This window comes from Macrobrachium rosenbergii, chromosome 12 (assembly GCF_040412425.1).
Source record: "Macrobrachium rosenbergii isolate ZJJX-2024 chromosome 12, ASM4041242v1, whole genome shotgun sequence".
NCBI classification, from domain to species: Eukaryota; Metazoa; Arthropoda; class Malacostraca; order Decapoda; family Palaemonidae; genus Macrobrachium; species Macrobrachium rosenbergii.
The window spans coordinates 108,085,777-108,105,586 of NC_089752.1; the positions used below are offsets into that span (position 1 = coordinate 108,085,777).

General features: G+C 36.9%; 2 protein-coding genes across 11 annotated transcripts in view; both read right to left on the reverse strand.

The window, feature by feature from the left end:
• The window catches only part of LOC136843853 (inversin-like), a 649,403-nt gene that overhangs the window by 468,685 nt on the left and 160,908 nt on the right, over positions 1 to 19,810 (reverse strand). The gene's annotated exons all lie outside the window — the stretch shown is intronic.
• Positions 5,163 to 19,810, reverse strand: part of Dak1 (cytidine/uridine monophosphate kinase Dak1) — a 30,845-nt gene continuing 16,197 nt past the window's right edge. For all 10 annotated transcript variants that reach the window (XM_067112674.1, XM_067112675.1, XM_067112676.1 and 7 more), the window contains exon 5: positions 5,163 to 6,682. In XM_067112674.1, coding sequence (XP_066968775.1) covers positions 6,470 to 6,682 — 213 coding nt within the window. In that variant the 3' untranslated portion in view covers positions 5,163 to 6,469. The remainder of the gene's footprint in view (positions 6,683 to 19,810) is intronic.

A 19,810-nucleotide genomic window follows, 5' to 3' on the forward strand; every position in this document is an offset into this window, starting at 1 on the left:
TAGGGCTGCCCTGCGACAGTTGGAGTCCAAGGAAGAAGTCCGTTGCCAGGGAACCAGGTCAGTTCTCTGGGCGATGTGGTTCTGTGCCCTTGTCACTTGCCTCCATTTTTCACATTCATACTGTAGTCTCATATAATGTGTTAGCCAAAAGATCATTTTGGTAAACGTTAATCTTTGCTACATATGCAACTTCTGCCATCATCGGCACCTAGTATGAGGTTGTTAGTACTGATAGGACTAATTATGTAGGTATAGACGGTTTTACAGTACTAAAATATGTGTTTGTATCTAGTTTTACTTATTCTGATGTTATGTTAATCTTTTGCTCGTTCTAAATCCTAGGAGGTTGTAATTAGAGAGAAAGAAATGGACCAGGCAGGATTTTATCTCTTGACTTTTTTCTAGCTCCTTAAGCAACTGGAGATTGACGACCATCGTGGAACACATTGAGGTTGAATGACCTTACCTGTCTGTCCCCATGCTTTTGTTTTTCCAGCATGGATTTAGTAACTTTCCAAAAGAACGATTATAAGTTTTGGTGGACGTGCAGGAGATATTTTCTCATACCAGTACATGCTCAATCACCCAAGTATCTTCGAGGTGTATTTACAGGGGATGTATTGATGTTCAAGGTGGTTTGTTTGGCCTTGTGTACAGTGCCTCTGTAAGTATTCACAGGGAACTTGTTGCCCATAGGTGGGTGGGGTTGATTTTTAGGAGCAAGAAATCTTTACCTCTAAGTCATCCGGTTCAAGTAGGTCAGCTCTTGACAGTACGCCAAAGGCCAAGGATCTGTTGCTTCACCTGGCTCAGTCTCTGTGTAATATGATTTTCAGTTGACTTCCCTGACTCCTCCTCAATCATATCTAGTGATGAGGGGATGATACTTGAATTTGTAGGGTTGTCTGTCAGAAGATGATAGGCACTTGCTTCTTGAAGAATTTTAGCCCTGAAGGAAGCATCCTGAGTGGTAAGGGCTTTCTTTGTTAAGAAACATGGCCTCATTGGGGATTTTGTAAGAATAATCAGGCTCAATTACAGTACAGTCTCAGCATAAGTGATTACAACTTGCAGCTAATGCTCATTAAACTTGTAAGTAATCCAGGACCTACATTATCACCAAGTTCTGTAGGGGGGACACTGAAACCAAGAGTTGACCATTTCATTCTTAAACCTACATCCAGGTTTTGTTTTTTACCCCCTCTCGTGTAACACAACACAGAATTTTGGCTAGTGTTGTTACACTTATGTACTACCTACAGAGTGGCTGTTACATCTGCAAGTTTGACAGTTGCTGTGTGATTAGAGGAGCACTCAAATGTAGACTTATTAGCATACAGATGTACAGGAACAACCAGTTGATTACTACTCCTTTGAGGGCCCTAAGACTTGAGCGGTGATGTGTTTCTTAAGTTTGGCCTGATTCAGACTCATACCCCTTTCCTCACTAGCTACTCTAAGGAAGGATTGAGCAAATTTCATGTTTAAGAATTGCTAATACTCCCAGGGCAAATGATTTTCAAACTTTCTAGCTCTCTTGGTAGATGTATCTCTTATTCTTCCACTAAGGGGAAATTGACTCAGACTACAGAATTTCATTCACCTTCACTAACTTCTGCATCTCACACTCAACTACTTGGAGATGCTCAATTGTCTCTTCCCAATAGGGGATTTTCAAAAGTATCATGGGTTCTATCCTTAATCAAGTGGAAAACAACTGTGGCCCTGTGTCAAGAGTTCAGAAGCAGCATTTTGCTTATTACTCAGGGTGCCTTTCTAGAGGAATTTTCAGCACCTGGAACCTTGTAGACATCAAAGTTTCTCTGCTTTCTTGGATATAGTAAGACTTTTTTGCTGTCTACTTTCAAGGTTATCATTCCATACTTACCTTGGTATTGTGTCATGTGCTATTAGATCTGGCTGATGATCAGCACCTCAAGGTTTTGAAATCAGTAGAGATGGAAGCTCCTTCACCTCAGTGCTGTATCAGTCTCTCCCTGGATTTAGATGCAGGTCAAAAGTTTGTCTGTGGATTCTTTTGAACCTCTGGAATGAGTTCCATTGAATTAATTACTATGAAAACTTCTTTTATTTAGCACTATTAAAAGTTAAAAAGAGGAAATTTATTGCAAGCACTCTCCTTAAGGCTGTTGTAAGAGAATGCTATTTTATCATTATGTATTATAGCTGAGAATGAGATTAAGGCTAACTTTTCAGAGAACTGTAAGAATTCCATTTAATCTCCGGTTGGAAAGAAAAGAAACAATTCTCTGTCATGTTGGGGCAATTAAAACTTACTTATATAGGTTAAGCCTGAAAGAGGCAGTTATCCTTTTATTTTGTGATTTTAGAACCTAGAACATCTGTGTCAAAGGTTAAGCCTGGAGGAGGCAAAATTAACCTTTTATTTTGTGGTTTTAGAAACCTAGAATGTTTTTTGTCAAAGGTTAACTTAATGTTTTGTGGTTTTAGAAAATCTAGATGTCCTTGCCAAGGGTTAAGTCTGGAAGAGTCAAAGTTAACCTTTTATTTTGTGGTTTTAGAAACCTAGAATGTCTTTGTTAAACTGATTTATAGATTTTAGGCATACATGCCAAGCACTGGGGCAACTAAGGCCATTCAGCGCTGGAATGGAAATTGACAGTAAAGTTTGAAAACCTTGCAGTTGCACTATGAATCAATTGTTAGGAGAGGGTGGGCAGTGAGATGCAAGAAAGAGAATATGAACAGAGGTACAGTCAAAGGAATGAAAGCAGTTGCAGCTAGGGGCCAAAGGGATGCTGCAAAGACCCTTACATTGCACCGTATGAGGTGCACTGATGGCGCTACCCCCCTATGGTGTCTTTGCCAAAGGTTATGCCTGGAGAAGGCAAAGTTAACATTTTGTTTTGTGGTTTTAGAAAACATAGATGTCTTTGACAAAGTTTAAGGCTGGAAGAGGCAAGTTAACCTTTTGTTTTTGGTTTTAGAACCCTAGAATATCTTTGTCAAGAATATGAGAGCTAGCTCCATACCATTTACCTTTATTGAAGGTAAATATTCATAATGTGAGTGAAGGTAAATACTCATAATGTGAGAGCTGTCACCACCTCATGAAGTTTGATGACAATTGTCGCATGGGCTTAATGCGGTGCAGAAGTGCATTTTGGTTTTGCCGTTCGATACCTTGAGTATGCAGAATCATGTTTGAGACAGTAAAGCCTTAGGTAAAGTCTTTTCCTTGAACTCAGGAAAGAGCAGTCTTTTAGGCTCTTTCTTTTAAACCCAGGTTTTAGTATTTTGGGGAGCAAGAAGGTAAATATATCGTATAGGAGCATACCTTTTTATCGTAAAATTATTTATTTTTAGTGACTGTCGTTTTACAGGGCTTTTGGACCCAGGCACAGGGGTCCCCTCACGCTGCTTCCATTTCATTCTAGCTGAATTGAAGTGGTTTTCTCCACAAGACTGCTCTTTGCTGCACATGTATAAGAGCCTTGCCCCCTGAATGGAATCCAACTTCTGGCAGTGGTAAGATCCAGAAAGGATTCCAGATCAGGTAAGGATGTTTTGGGTTTCATGCAAGAAACCTTTAGCTCAAATGGCTGAGTGGATTTGGTTTAACTGCACTACCCACCATCCTCTTCTCAATGTGGGAATTGGCTAACTTTTACTGAAGGTAAGATTCATCCCAAATAATATAAATTTTCATAAAATTTATTATTTGGATACTTACTGTTAAAGTAGACCCCACCCAGCCTTCCCACAACTTAGTTGGCTGTCAAGGAGAATTATGACAAGAGCTTAAACATTTGAAACACACCTGTTGGAGAACAGGTGAACTAGACAGTCATCCGGGCAGCCATTTGATCTTTTGTTTGAATGCCGACTCACCTATCAGTGCGGAGATGTAAGCTAACTTTAACAGTAGGTAAGTATCCAAATAGTAAATTTCATTACGAAAATTTATATATTGATCATCAAGGATCAACACAGACATTCTGCCGTTTATCACATTGAAGAAAGGAAACTACAAAGAGAGCAGATGATCTAGTGATAATAGCAGAATCTGAGGAAGAGGTGGTGGAAACATTTACAAGTGGAAGAGTGGAATGAAGAGGAGAGGATTGAAAATTAACCTAAGTAAAACTGCCTTTGGTGACTGGAAAGGAGCAAAGGAAAAGGTAGTGCAATTAGTGTAATAGATGGTGTCACAAGAGGTGTTCATGATTACATGTGGTATGCTATTTTTGATGCTTGACATACCTTTCAAGAGCACATGGAGAGGAAAGAGGTAGAAAACCCTGCAGTGACAGGTGAACATAGAAGAGATGAAGCTTTCCTTTTACCTCAGGGACACTGGACTGTGAAGCAGCAGCTTTTGAGCATACTAATAGAGAGTAGTTGCAGCATGGATCAGGTGGAAGAGAGATAGCTAGACTACTGGTAAAGAAAATTCCCATCAGTAGGGGGAGCAGACTTATGATGGGTATGTAAACCCTGCACCACTCTATGCAACAGAAACATGGAGGAAATTTTGATGTGTGACCACAGAATGCTCAGATTCATATAGAAGAACTCTGGAAAGATTGTGTTAAAAATGAGGAATAGAGAAACTGATGTGGTATCAAGAAACCAGAAGAAATCCTGAGACCTCAAGATTGAGATGGTTTAAACATGTGATGAGAAGGCATGAAGAACAATTAGAAAAGCAGTTTACAGTATAACCTCGGATTTCACTTCTGTACCCATACTTGTCAGCCATATTATTATAAAGATTTTCGCTCGGTTTTATCAACCATATTATTATGATAATTTTTCACTAGGCTGTCATTGCAGATGTACTACATTTTTAAATAAGTCACTGAAATTGAATGCTAACTTTCAAGTACAGGTTACTTTAGGTTACTAAAATCTTGTTACTTATCAAAAGGCCAGATCTCCAAAAGCATCCAAGTTTTGGTGATCCTCTATATGGAAGCAGCAGGAAGAACACCTGTAGGAAGGTTTCAGGAAAACAGAGAATGGGGATACATGAGGATCTATATGTGATGGGAGTTCAGGCAGAAAGAAAATACAGTAAGGCATTAGAACTGAGAAAACTCATTCATATAAAATCCTGTAAGGGAAGGCAGGCATAAAAACAATCATGATGAAGTAGGGATTCATAATAAAATGAAGGCTACATATAATTTAATTTTAATGAATAGAACAAAATATCTAACCAATCGTAATCACTTTATTTCTTGACCTCAAGACACCTCGAAACAATAAATAATACCCTAATAAAGTCATTTACATCCCTACAATGCTAGAGTAACTACATTACCAAATATGTCCTTACTATCAATACCTATTATTATTTATATAGTCATATAATGAACTTCAAGAAATTAGTGTTGCCCTGTAAAAAGTTCTAAAAGAAAAAATAATTATTCTTCACATTTAATAACACCACAACACTTTTCTTCAATTTTTCCACCTTCATATTTAAAAAATGATTATATTTGACAACTATGTTGTCTTTAAAAATCTTAAATAACATACTTTTCCCTATAATTATACCTTCTCAAGGGTAATAAGGGAACTAGGTACAGATTAACTTAAAAACTTGCCCTTTAACAACAATTTTGACTATGAGGCAAGACTTTTTAACATTTTACATGTAAGGTAATATTCCATCATTAGCAGTTTTAAGCTAAATTCACAAAGTTTCTTAAAATTATCTCATCTTAGTAAGAATAAATATAAAAAGCAGTATTCAGAACAAAAACATACCTGGTCTTCATTTGTAATATTCACATTTACGCCCATGATCAACATGATGACAAGCAAATTTACAACAGAACACGTTCAGCACTAGCTTAAACTTGTACCATTCTAAAATTCTGGTGTTACAAAAATTTTTTATTTAAGAAAATCATGACAACTTGATAGCAACAGTATAATAGTTATGGTGCTTCATTCGACTGAAAACTATAATTGGTCACAATTATTTAATTCTTTATCAAGTAATTTACATTAGTCCATTATATATCTACTGAGTAACATCTGGAGTACAGAGTACATACAGCACATGAATTCAGTGAATGTTAACAAGTAATAACAGTTAACAGCTGCACAGCTTACATTTTATTTCAGCATAAAGTGGAATGGGGAATTTGTCATAATATAGCAATATGTTCTTGTAAGTGATTTTCCACTTCAAGAGTTCACTGGCTAAGCTACACAGTAAATAAATAAAACTCAGTTTTCTTAGGTCTCCTTAGGAAAACTCAGTCAACATAAAATGACAAGAAAAATTAAAATGACAATATGGAACACACAGATCTGATGTGTTTACAGTACATTGATTCTATAACAATGACAAACTTCATATCCCTATGGAACAACAATATCTTAACAAGATGCACCCATATTGTACAAGTAATATCTGGGTCTAATAAGATAACAGTGACATGCATAGGCACCACACAATCATTTTAACAAATCATTCTTGAAAGAGCTTCTTCACCTCCTCAAAAATTTCTTCTGGAGTTCTCCCAGCATTGAGAGTGCGTACCAAACCCATTCCTTCATAATGCTCAATAATTGGCATGGTGGCGTTCATATATGTATCAAAACGTTTCTTCAAAGACTCGATGTTGTCATCTGAACGGCCAGACCCAGCAGCACCTCGATCTAGACAACGCTGTGTGCATACCTTGAAAGAAATTTATGAAGTATTAATTTTTTTAAAGAATTATAACAAATTATGAATAATTTGTATTTTCCCCTAGGTGTACAAACCAGAGCCTTCTATATAGGAGTCTCAGCACAAGCTGGAAACTGGTTAAAACTTTGTAACAAGGTAGTCAACCAGGTGGTTAACATGTGGAGATGGGGGGTGAGTGGTGGAGTATCCCTCACTGACCAATTGTCGCCGTCACTCTTCCTACGGCCATAGGGACTGAGCAGGACAGTTGAGGTGGGACTAAATATAAAAGACTGGTTTGTATACCTAGGAAAAATACAAACTGTTATTAAAAAATTTTTATTTCCTATGGGAATACAAACCATCGCCTTTTATACAAACCATTGCCTTTTACACAGGAGACTTACTCCTTAGGAGGGAGGTCAGTCCCCTACAACTGACTGGAGCTGCAAGCCACCATTGAATTGCCATGATCTCAGTTGTCTTGCAAACACAGGAAGCATGGTTCCTGTAACCTCCTACTGGTCTGGCAGAAAAGTTGGCCAGAGCAGTAGGGCCCAAGTGCCCCTTTTAATGTAAGAGGGGGGGGGTTTACTCGAGTTACGAATATTTTGGAAAGACATGTCTCATAAGAGACTTCATATCAGAAGGCAGTTTAGTTCAGAACTAAACTTTCCCATGCCCTCTTTCCCCTTTGTTGTAAGAGAAAGGACACTTTCCTGTCCTGGATAGAGATACCCATCCAACTCCAGTACGTGCTTTGGTCTGGATGCTGCTCCAAAGGGAATAAGGGGAAAGGAAATCCAGTCTTTTCTCTTTCACATCATTCAGACTTACATCAGATATTAGATATATCAGTTGAGATACTGACCCTGTCCAGTCTGGAGCTTGAGTGACTACATTACTTGCTGGGCAGCCACCAAAGGTTCCCCGGAGAAAGTGTTTAGGTCTTGTGGGCAACATCTCTCAAGTAGAATGAGTTGAAGGCAGTCTGACGAACGTCCCTGAATGGAATAATGTACCCATCCCGAAAGACAGATACTGCCCAGAGCTCTGCTCCCTGCTCCTGTCACAAGGCCCAATGGCAAGACAGGCAACCCCCTACTCATGGCAGCGGACAAGGGGGATCTCTACCCTAAGCAACCTCTTCCCTTTGTCTTTCCCTTACGTCACTTTTTGGCACTTCCAGAGGAAGGTGTTTTAAAGGGCTGAGAAGACTCTCTGCCCTTAGAGGAAGAAGGCTGGGCTCCTTTTTTGGGTTTTGAAGGAACATGCTTCCTTGCCAACCGAGGAGGGAAGGCTTAGCCGAAGCTGCCTTGGAAGCAAGAGGCAGCACAGGTAATCTATTGCTGCTCTCACTTTACTGTGGGAAGACAAAAGAAGAATCCAACATCGAACTATTCCAAAGTGTGAGGCCACTCTTGTGCAAAACCTGGCAAATGAAAGAGGCTATCATATCTCCTAAGGGGAAACAGGTTTGCCCACTGGTTGGCACTCAGGTGAGCCAGGAAGGTCACAGCTCTGCCTCCTGACACCTCCAATACACTGCCATCTCATCCCTTGACAAGATGCCTGAAGCTGCACAGATCGTGAGTTCATCCATTGGTTGAGCCACAAAATGGTTTGGAGTGCAGTCGCCATCATCACCTCTGCAGCAGAGAAGGAAGCACTTTCGTGATGTATCTGCTCCAACAAGGTTGTTGGTCAGTCCAGACCAAGTGAGTCTAGTGCCAGCGGATCTGCCTCCGCATCCTCAAGTAAGTAGTATCTTCTCTGGCAGAAAAGTGGCTGGGGAAGGAGTTTCCTCAATCTTCTGGAGTAGAGGGAACTCCTTTGCCCAAAGCTCAGAGTGTTCATCTCATTCAAATAACATGAGCAAGCTAGGACCAGGGGAACCAGAATGAGGGTCTTGCTTCAGGAGTTGACCCGAAGGTTAACTCTCTCAATGAGACAGTAAACTGGTAAGTACCGTATTTGATGGCTTATAAGACGCATGTCTGCATAGGACGCACCCCAATTTCAGCAGGACATTGAGGGAAAAAAAATAAGGTTTCCTAGCCTATGCTCATATGATTTTGGTAAGTAAAAACTGTAGTATTAGGTTATCATATGCATATTGTTTCTTACCAACAGAATCAACAAAAACATTAACCCTTAAACGCCTATTGGACGTATCATCGTCGACTAAAATTGTCTGTTGGGTGCAGAGTGGGCGTACCGTCGTCGACTACAAAAAATTTCAACCTTGGTCAACTTTGACTCGACCGAAATGGTCGAAAAAAAACGCAATTGTATGCTAAAACTCTTACATTCTAGTAATATTCAATCATGTACCTTCATTTTGCAACAAATTGGAAGTCTCTAGCACAATATTTCAATTTATGGTGAATTTTTGAAAAAACTTTTTCTTACGCCGCGAGTGGTAACTCAGCCGAAAATTTCATAAATTCTTTCGTCATTTTGTCGTAATTTTGCACTGTTCTATATTAGCCGTTACATAAAGTTTTATATATGAAAATGTGTGCAATTTCATGTACAACACAGCAAAATACAACCCATGGTTGTAGCTTTTATCAGTTTGGAAATATTTTCATATAAACCACGATAACTGCCAAAATTTCAACCTTGGTCAACTTTGACTCAACTGAAATGCTCAAAAAACGCAATTTTAAGCTAAAACTCTAACGATCTAGTAATATTCAATCATTTACCTTCATTTTGCAACCAATTGGAAGTCTCTAGCACAATATTTCGATTTATGGTGAATTTTTGAAAAAACTTTTTCCTTACGTCCGCGCCAGAAATTCTTTAAATCACGTTGTCGTAATGTTTGCACTGTTTTATATTAGTCGTTACATAAAGTTTTATATATGGAAATGTGCGCAATTTCATGTAGAATACAATAGAAAATAACTCATGGTTGTAGCTTTTATCAGTTTTGAAATATTTTCATATAAATCACGATAACTGCCAAAATTTCAAGCTTCGGTCAACTTTAACTCGACCGAAAATGGTAAAAAAAACGCAATTATAAGCTAAAACTCTTACATTCTAGTAATATTCAATCATGTGCCTTCATTTTGCAACAAACTGGAAGTCTCTAGCACAATATTTCGATTTATGGTAAATTTCTGAAAAAAATTTTTTCCTTACGTCTGTTGCGTATAACTTGGCGGCGAACATCTCAGAAATTCTTTCGTCATGTTGTCGTAATGTTTGCATCGTTTACATTAGTCGTTACATAAACTTTTATATATGAAAATGTGCGCAATTTCATGTAGAATACAACAGAAAATAGCTCATGGTTGTAGCTTTTATCAGTTTTGAAATATTTTCACATAAATCATAATAACTGCCAAAATTTCAACCTTCGGTCAACTTTAACTCGACCGAAATGGTAAAAAAATGCAATTGTATGCTAAAACTCTTACATTCTAGTAATATTCAATCATGTACCTTCATTTTGCAACAAATTGGAAGTCTCTAGCACAATATTTCAATTGATGGTGAATTTTTGAAAAAAACTTTTTTCTTACGCATGAGGCGTAACTCAGCCGAAAATTTCATAAATTCTTTCGTCATTTTGTCGTAATTTTTGCACTGTTCTATATTAGCCGTTACATAAAGTTTTATATATGAAAATGTGCGCAATTTCATGTACAACACAGCAAAATACAACCCATGGTTGTAGCTTTTATCAGTTTGGAAATATTTTCATATAAACCACGATAACTGCCAAAATTTCAACCTTCGGTCAACTTTGACTCAACTGAAATGCTCAAAAAATGCAATTTTAAGCTAAAACTCTAACGATCTAGTAATATTCAATCATTTACCTTCATTTTGCAACCAATTGGAAGTCTCTAGCACAATATTTCGATTTATGGTGAATTTTTGAAAAAACTTTTTCCTTACGTCCGCGCCAGAAATTCTTTATCACGTTGTCGTAATGTTTGCACTGTTTTATATTAGTCGTTACATAAAGTTTTATATATGGAAATGTGCGCAATTTCATGTAGAATACAATAGAAAATAACTCATGGTTGTAGCTTTTATCAGTTTTGAAATATTTTCATATAAATCACGATAACTGCCAAAATTTCAAGCTTGGTCAACTTTAACTCAACCGAAATGGTAAAAAAATGCAATTATAAGCTAAAACTCTTACATTCTAGTAATATTCAATCATGTGCCTTCATTTTGCAACAAACTGGAAGTCTCTAGCACAATATTTCGATTTATGGTAAATTTCTGAAAAAATTTTTTCCTTACGTCTCTTGTGCTGTAACTTGGCGGCGAACATCTCAGAAATTCTTTAAGTCATGTTGTCGTAATGTTTGCATCGTTTTACATTAGTCGTTACATAAACTTTTATATATGAAAATGTGCGCAATTTCATGTAGAATACAACAGAAAATAGCTCATGGTTGTAGCTTTTATCAGTTTTGAAATATTTTCACATAAATCACGATAACTGCCAAAATTTCAACCTTGGTCAACTTTAACTTTCGACCGAAATGGTAAAAAAAACAATTGTATGCTAAAACTCTTACATTCTAGTAATATTCAATCATGTACCTTCATTTTGCAACAAATTGGAAGTCTCTAGCACAATATTTCAATTTATGGTGAATTTTTGAAAAAAACTTTTTTCTTACGCATGGGCGGTAACTCAGCCGAAAATTTCATAAATTCTTTCGTCATTTTGTCGTAATTTTTGCACTGTTCTATATTAGCCGTTACATAAAGTAGTATATATGAAAATTTGCGCAATTTCATGTACAACACAGCAAAATACAACCCATGGTTGTAGCTTTTATCAGTTTGGAAATATTTTCATATAAACCATGATAACTGCCAAAATTTCAACCTTCGGTCAACTTTGACTCAACTGAAATGCTCAAAAAACGCAATTTTAAGCTAAAACTCTAACGATCTAGTAATATTCAATCATTTACCTTCATTTTGCAACCAATTGGAAGTCTCTAGCACAATATTTCGATTTATGGTGAATTTTGAAAAACTTTTTCCTTACGTCCAGCCCAGAAATTCTTTAAACCACGTTGTCGTAATGTTTGCACTGTTTTATATTAGTCGTTACATAAAGTTTTATATATGGAAATGTGCGCAATTTCATGTAGAATACAATAGAAAATAACTCATGGTTGTAGCTTTTATCAGTTTTGAAATATTTTCATATAAATCACGATAACTGCCAAAATTTCAAGCTTCGGTCAACTTTAACTCGACCGAAATGGTAAAAAAACGCAATTATAAGCTAAAACTCTTACATTCTAGTAATATTCAATCATGTGCCTTCATTTTGCAACAAACCGGAAGTCTCTAGCACAATATTTCGATTTATGGTAAATTTCTGAAAAAAATTTTTTTTTCCTTACGTCTGCGTCGCGTAACTTGGCGGCGAACATCTCAGAAATTCTTTCGTCATGTTGTCGTAATGTTTGCATCGTTTTACATTAGTCGTTACATAAACTTTTATATATGAAAATGTGCGCAATTTCATGTAGAATACAACAGAAAATAGCTCATGGTTGTAGCTTTATCAGTTTTGAAATATTTTCACATAAATCACGATAACTGCCAAAATTTCAACCTTGGTCAACTTTAACTTTCGACCGAAATGGTAAAAAAACGCAATTGTATGCTAAAACTCTTACATTCTAGTAATATTCAATCGTTTAACTTCATTTTGCAATAAATTGGAAGTCTCTAGCACAATATTTCGATTTATGGTGAATTTAAAAAAACATTTTCCTTACGCCTCTTGCTAAGTAACTTTCGGCGAACATCTCAGAAATTCTTTTGTCTCGTTGTCGTAATATTTGCACCGCTTTATATTAGTCGTTACATAAAGTTTTATATATGAAAATGTGTGCAATTTCATGTACAATACAACAAAAAATAACTCATGGTTGTAGCTTTTATCACTTTTGAAATATTTCCATATAAATCACAATAAATAGAAAAAATTCGACTTTCGGTCAACTTTAACTCGACCGAAATGGTCGAAAGCTGCAATTGTAAGCTAAAACACTTACAGTCTAGTAATATTCAATCAATTAGCTTCATTTTTCAACAAACGGGAAGTCTCTAGCACAACATTTCGATTTATGGTGAATTTTAAAAAAATTTTTTTTACGTCCGCACGTTACGAATTCATGCATCATTTTGTGATAATATTTTCTCTGTGTTGCTTTGATCGTTTTAAAATTTGTTATATACCAAAATCATGGCAATTTAGTGTACAATACAACTAAAAAAATTAACTCATTAGCTTTAACCGTTTTGCTTACAGCACGATTTGTATACAATTATATACGAGTTTTTTTTTTTTTATGTCATATATTCCAATATTTATATATGATAATGATATTTTTTTTTCATTTCTGATGGTTGCATACTAAACTTCAGGCAATGACAAAAAAATGAGCCAAAAATGAACTCTTAATCTTGAAAACTAAGCGTGCTGTGATTTTTGAAAAAACTTTTTCCGATTGCGCTAACTCACGAACGCCGCGGCATCTGAGAGACGTTTTTGTAAACAGGGCTTGGCGTTAAAGGGTTAATAAAGAGTTATTTACCATATTTATATTTATCAAAATATGTATTATACAATCAGCCATTTACTACGATCACATGTTTCGCCTGCTGCTGAAAGCTACCTCATAGGTTTACCAATAGATTGCAACACATTCATTTGTAAACATTGTTTCTTACCGGCAGAACCAACAAAAACATTAATAAAGATGTTACCTACGGTAATATATGTTATATATATCCATTATATAGTATAAAAGTAGCAGGAATTGTCAACCACCAATTGATCGAAGCCATGTTGTTATGCGTAAAGAGAATGTTGGCAGGAATTGCCAACTACCAACTGAACGAAGCCTTGTTATTCGTAAAGCTCTCGAGATAATCACCAATAGGTGGCAGCACACGTACTGGAAGTCTGTAAATGTGGAATGCGGCGATGCGCTGTAGACGACGATAATGATATTAACACACATTTTAATGAAAATATCGATAATAACAACGTAGATATTGATTATGATACTAGCAGTAGTAAATGCGGTGATGGTAAGTGTGATAATGATAAATAATTATAATAAACTTTGGTTTTTAATAGGTTATTAGGATAACACCGAATGTTAGGCTAGGCTACAACATCTACGTGACGTTTCATGTATAATTTCAGCCAAAATTCTTAAATTTTGAGCCTACATTATGTACATAGGACGCAGGGGGATTTTTTAGGCCATTTTTTTATTTAAAAAAGTGCGTCTTATATGCCGTCAAATACGGTAGCTGTGGGTGCCTCCCCCCCTCACAAGAATTTATCTCATGAATGAGTGAAATAATCTCTGAAAATTGCTACTTCAGCTTGGCCTGAATGGGTTCAGGTGGTATGGGTCCATCCAGAACTAAAAGATCCCTGTGAGTACAAACTGCTCTTCTTCTGCCAAAGGAGATATGCCAAAACTCCGCTATCTAGGGCGCTCCAGTCCCATGAACCAGATTAAGCTTCTTGCAGGTGAGAAGAGATAGACCTACTATGCATTCCAGAGGCCATGAAATAGTGTTTTTTTTAAAACAACTTTTAACCGACATATGGATTTCCATGCTACTAAAGCACTGAGTGTTTCTAACATTGTCCTAATTTATGGTATTACACTGAACAGATGTGCTTAATTAAGCTGTTAACTCTTAGAAAAAATACCAACTTCTTGCCTTTTCTCAAACCATTTCAAGCAAGTGGTGTTTTACGACAGTGTTTTATGACGTATCTGTGATGCAGAGCCATGCTCCTTACCTATCCCCCCCAACCCTTCCTAGTACTATCATCATAAAATACATTAATTGCTTTAAAAAATGTTTTTGTTTTGCCCAGGATAAGCAAAATTACATTTAACCATAAGTCAAACAACCATTTGATAAGATATAGTGGAGGATGCGCTATACTGATATCACTGAGAAACATCTCCACTTTTGCAGATGGTTGGGTAGCTAAGCGCAGCTTTAACCTCATTTTCTTAAGTAAAAAAGTTAATGAAACACACATGGCAATGCACAATACTTGCGAAAATTAGGACGAAGTTTGAAACACTCAGTGCTTTAGTGCCATGGAAATCCATACGTTGGTTTAAAAGTTGTTTAAAGAAAAACATTATTTCTTGGAATGCATAGTTGCAGAGTTACTGTCAGAAACATGTTCTGACTTTCTGCTCCAGTACCCAGTCACAACTGAGAACAAAGGCAATGGGAAAGAACAATCTTCCTGCCCCTCTAACAGGTGCATGGTCCTCTCCCTGGAGATGGATTGCTCTCTATGCAGTCTCTCTCCTCTAGCCCCCTGAAGATGGATGAGAAGAAGAACCTACTCAGCTGATAGTGTGGGATAGATCTGTGGATTGGTCCTGGGCCAAGCAAACAGGTTGCACAGATCCCTCTCTATGTAACCCCAGGAGGTGGCAGCGAGAAAGGCTGTTCTGTAATCATGTGACCTCAACCAAGCAGGGCAAGCAGAACATGCAGCCTCATCCTGGTGCGAGCCTGAGCACTCATGGCAAGATGAGGCAGGAGTGGGCCCTGAGTCTAAGTGAGACAATGCCATGGTGCTAAGTCTGCCAAAGGCAGAACAGTCACCAGGTGACTCAGCACCTCCGTTACTCCAGGAGCATGGGGAGGGGGTCACCTTGGACCACCTGAGTGAAGCCTAAGACTTCCCCTTCTTCTGTTTTAGAAAGGGCAAAGCAAAGGAAGATAAGTCAAAAAACAAGGGAGGTCACTCAAAGTGCCAGAAAGTACTGGGAACCAGAGGGTCTGTTACAGGGAGAACCACCGTTGCAGGAAGATCCCCTTTCTAAGTGGCGACAGCAGAAGAGACATCCTGGGCTACAACAGAGTGCTCAGATAGAGCCTTCTTCTCCTAGACCAGGTTGTCCAAGAATGTAGCTAATGATGGGGTCCTCGGGATACTAGGGAAAGGTGTAGTTTCCTGAGATACTGCAGGGATGCTATCCTTCTGTAGGAAGTAGGAGCATCAGTGTCAAAGTCAGAATAATCTGAGGGCAACAAGGCTGCTGATTTAGCTCCTCAATCAGCAGCAGGTACATCCTTGGGTGAGAGGGCATGATCAGTCTTATGTTTAAGCCTTGTGTTTCTCCCCCTTGAGAGAAAAACACTTACAGAGCAAAGAAAAATGGAAGATGGAGGTAAGAAGGAGTGAGATGAGCTTGGTGGTGTTACCTGGGGAGTATTCTCCCTCAATGAAGCTGGTGAATGTTTCCTGACCTTCTTCCTCCTCTTCCCAAACCTAAACCACTGAGGTGAATTCCACGATACATTGTCTTTGCAAGGGAAAGCCTTGAACAAGCCCTTCCCCTGAAAGAAACCCACACAGTATGAGTCTGTTGGTACAGGCAACATGAACCACCCACAAGAGCAACATGACTTGATTTTCATTCATAAAATAAAAAACAAGATCACAACAAAATTATGAATAAATGAGGAATACCCAAGCAATCCATGCCTTTCAACCAGTCAGCAATGTGAGTGCGGCAACATGTCCATCTCTCACTGTGGTCAAAAGAACAGTGAAGGCAATTATTGGTGAATGTCGGATATCCCCCATCTCCACCTATTCCCCATCTAAAAACTACCTTATTACCAAGTTTTGACCAGTTTCCAGCTTGTGCTGAAAGACACTCCTGTAAAAGGCCCTAGTTTGTATTCCTGTACGAACAAGCAAGAAGTACTGATTTCAACAATGCACACTGCATTCAAGTACTTCTTTAATAATTATTACCTGTATAATGATTAATCTTGTTATCGAGTTGCTTATGTGGGGAAGAAGGATAAGAACTTGTAGGAGGATCTTAAATTTGTGAGCTTATGTGAATGAAATGGTATGAAATAAGACTGATATTAACATACCAGTATTTACTAGTTTATCCTGACCACCAAGATCAATAGTCACATTCCTAGACTAAAGGAATAAGTATTACAAAAATAATAGCTTCAGGTTTCACAACATGAACCATGTTTTTTGGTAGTCCTCATCTCCCATGCTTATATATTTCCTAGTGCAAAGGTTGCATCAGACCCATCTCTTGAAAGATGGAAGCCATGAATAATGGAAACCTACTGCAAAGCGATGAAATGACTAATTGTAATGGGCAATCCAAGGATTGTTTACTTCTAGAGACTGTGGCTAGTCATGTCTATCCTAATTAGACTGAATAACTAACTGCTTTGTCATTACAGCACACATGCCAAATACCACGGTCATTTATTCTTAAAATACACAAATACCTCACTTAACAACACTCACACAATGTAAAAAATTTTTTAAATATTCCCACACCTTGGGCCATACAATTATACATTTAACTGACAAAATTACAGTATTTAGCAATAAAAAACAAAAATGGAACCTCTATGCTTTTACATACTGAAGATCAGCTTCTTTGAATATCTTAAAAATCTGCTTAACTTCAAAACAGCCTCCGCTAAGAGAAATCTATGAAGCTGGATACCACCTCATTCCAGTATCTGGAGGGGAAACATAATAGTTTTCAAGACTAAAACCTTTGGCCAGCTAGTTCTAAAGTCTTGAGTACCTAGCAGTTGTTACACAATAATGAGGTTCAGTAGCCATTAACAACCAATTTATTAAATATGTGGCCCCTTTCGTAGATGACAAAGGACAGTTTCGATGTTGTACTATGAATGAAAGTTTAACCAAACCCTTGAGCTAATTTACTTTGCTCTCATAGGGCTGGCCTGAAAGATTTGTCTTTATAAATGGTAAATGTTGGACAATTAATAAAATATAGATTCCTAAAAATGTTATACAGTAATTAGATAAATTAAAAATGGCATTTGTTGTAGATTATATTTTGGATATTCACACAAAAGATGTTCTAAAGTTTGTACATTTTAAGGAATAGATCATGTTGGCTATTCGTCAGATATCCACAGAGCAACTGAGTGACCAATTCAATGAAAAGTCAAAATTACTCGTGTGAGCGTGTGTGGCTCCTTTTGATATGATGAGTTCCCTATTCCAACACTGGGATTATGTTTTCACTTGTTACCATTATGTTTGTTATTCCATATACTCTGCCATTTATTGATTATAATGGTTATAGAGATGTTACACAGTCACTAATAAGAACATCTACTTGCATCATAGTTGCAGCTTTAGCTGCTTAATTGACTCTTTCAATTCCTTTATTGCCTACATGGGCAGGAATCCAATGCAAAATTTCTACGTTTACCTTCTCCGTGTAATTTGTGTACAATTTACCTTCTTGATATAATTTGTGAAGTGAAAATTTAATTAATAGTCCCAGGGCATTTTCTGAAATATAATTTTGAAAATTCTATATATGTAATACATCTCAAGTTGCTAAAAATTACAAATTTCTGAGATGATAAATCTTTAATCATTTCACTGGTTGATCCTCTTGCACTTGGTTCTGCTATGAAAACAGAAGCAATGTTAGGCAAGGAAAATTGGTATATTTTGTTGGGTACCAGGCAGCAAATCCCATGCCTGACAGACATCTTGGAAGAACATATAATCATTTTCATCATAAACTGGTTTCGTTTCATGAAATAAAGGTCTACTGTATTTTAGTTCTTTGTGTGCCCCTTACAACTGCATTGTTAAGGAAACCATAATCCCTTTCATTAGTTACAAAACACATTTTAGCTACACCAGCAAAATAAAATTCTTAACATCCATAATACTGAAATGAAGGATTTGATTATATACAAGAGGAATAGTGACATCTTATTAAATAAATTACCACTTCTTAAAAATGTGATACTTTAACTGAAAATGCTGAAGGTTCTGACACAAAATTTAGGAGGGCTTTGAATCATTTGCTATTAAAAAAAAAAAAAAAAAAAAAGTCAGTTGTACACAATACTTTCTCAATTGCTGTAATGTTGTATTACATTCTGCAAATGTGGAGATTGGGTGCCAGTTCCCAGAAAATTTATTGCAAAAGACTGTAAAGCCATGCAATAACAAAATATTTCATTTTTCAAGACGTTTCATTTTAAATTTGGGGAAGATTTTGAATACACGTGTGGTGAGTCAGAATGAGAAAACTAAGTATATAAGAAATCAATTTTGTTTCATTGCAAACATATTGCTCATATATTTGTCCAAACTGCAATTTAAGAGGGAGGCTATGTATGTTGCAGACAAAACCTCCAAAAAGCTCATGCATACAGTCTGATTGAGATCTTGTTGGCTAGAGATAAACAAAAAAAAAAAAAACCCAGTGTTCTGAAAGTCCAGGAGTCCATCTAATGTTCAAAACCCTGTACATGTGAAATGTGAGATCTGCAACTCTTGGTCCATGGAAACAGTAACTAACATGCAATAGATGCAATAGATGATTGCACATGAACTTCAATTTGGAGCAGGTCACTGTGTTGCCTTGTTCAAAGAATTATAAAGTGGCTGAGTCCAGATCAAGTGTAAGCTATTTGGATGCATGGTTACTAATACAGTACACCTAAACAAAGTACACATACAAAAAGATTTAGAAAACCATAACCTTGTAACTGAAGCGAAGAAAATCAAGGCAAATTAAAATAAGATGAATAGTCCATTAGACTTGCACACAAAAAACCTACCAATGGTCGATGACACCTACAACTATACTCTGTTTTTTTTACCGAGGCGGATTAGCACTCACTCGCAGGGTGCCTTTTTAGCTCAGAAAAGTTTCCTGCTAGCTGATTGGTTGTAAGTATTTTGTCCGAATAGCATCATTGTTTTCAAATAATTACCAAGTAATGTGAACCGAAACTTATTTACTACCTAAATTTCTCCCTCATATATATGTTTTGTCAATAAATAATGTTGACGAATAAAGAGATTATAAACTATTGTGATGGTAAGTCTAAGTTTAATAACAACACCCGCCGAAGTCAACGACAGGACTTGTTTTCGGATGCATGCTGCATAATTTTTTTACTTTTCACATATTTTAACACCAATTGGGATAAATTACACTAAGCATAAGAAAATCATGTTATTATAAACTTTCTTTGAATACCAGAATCTACTAAAAACATGGAATTAATAAAACT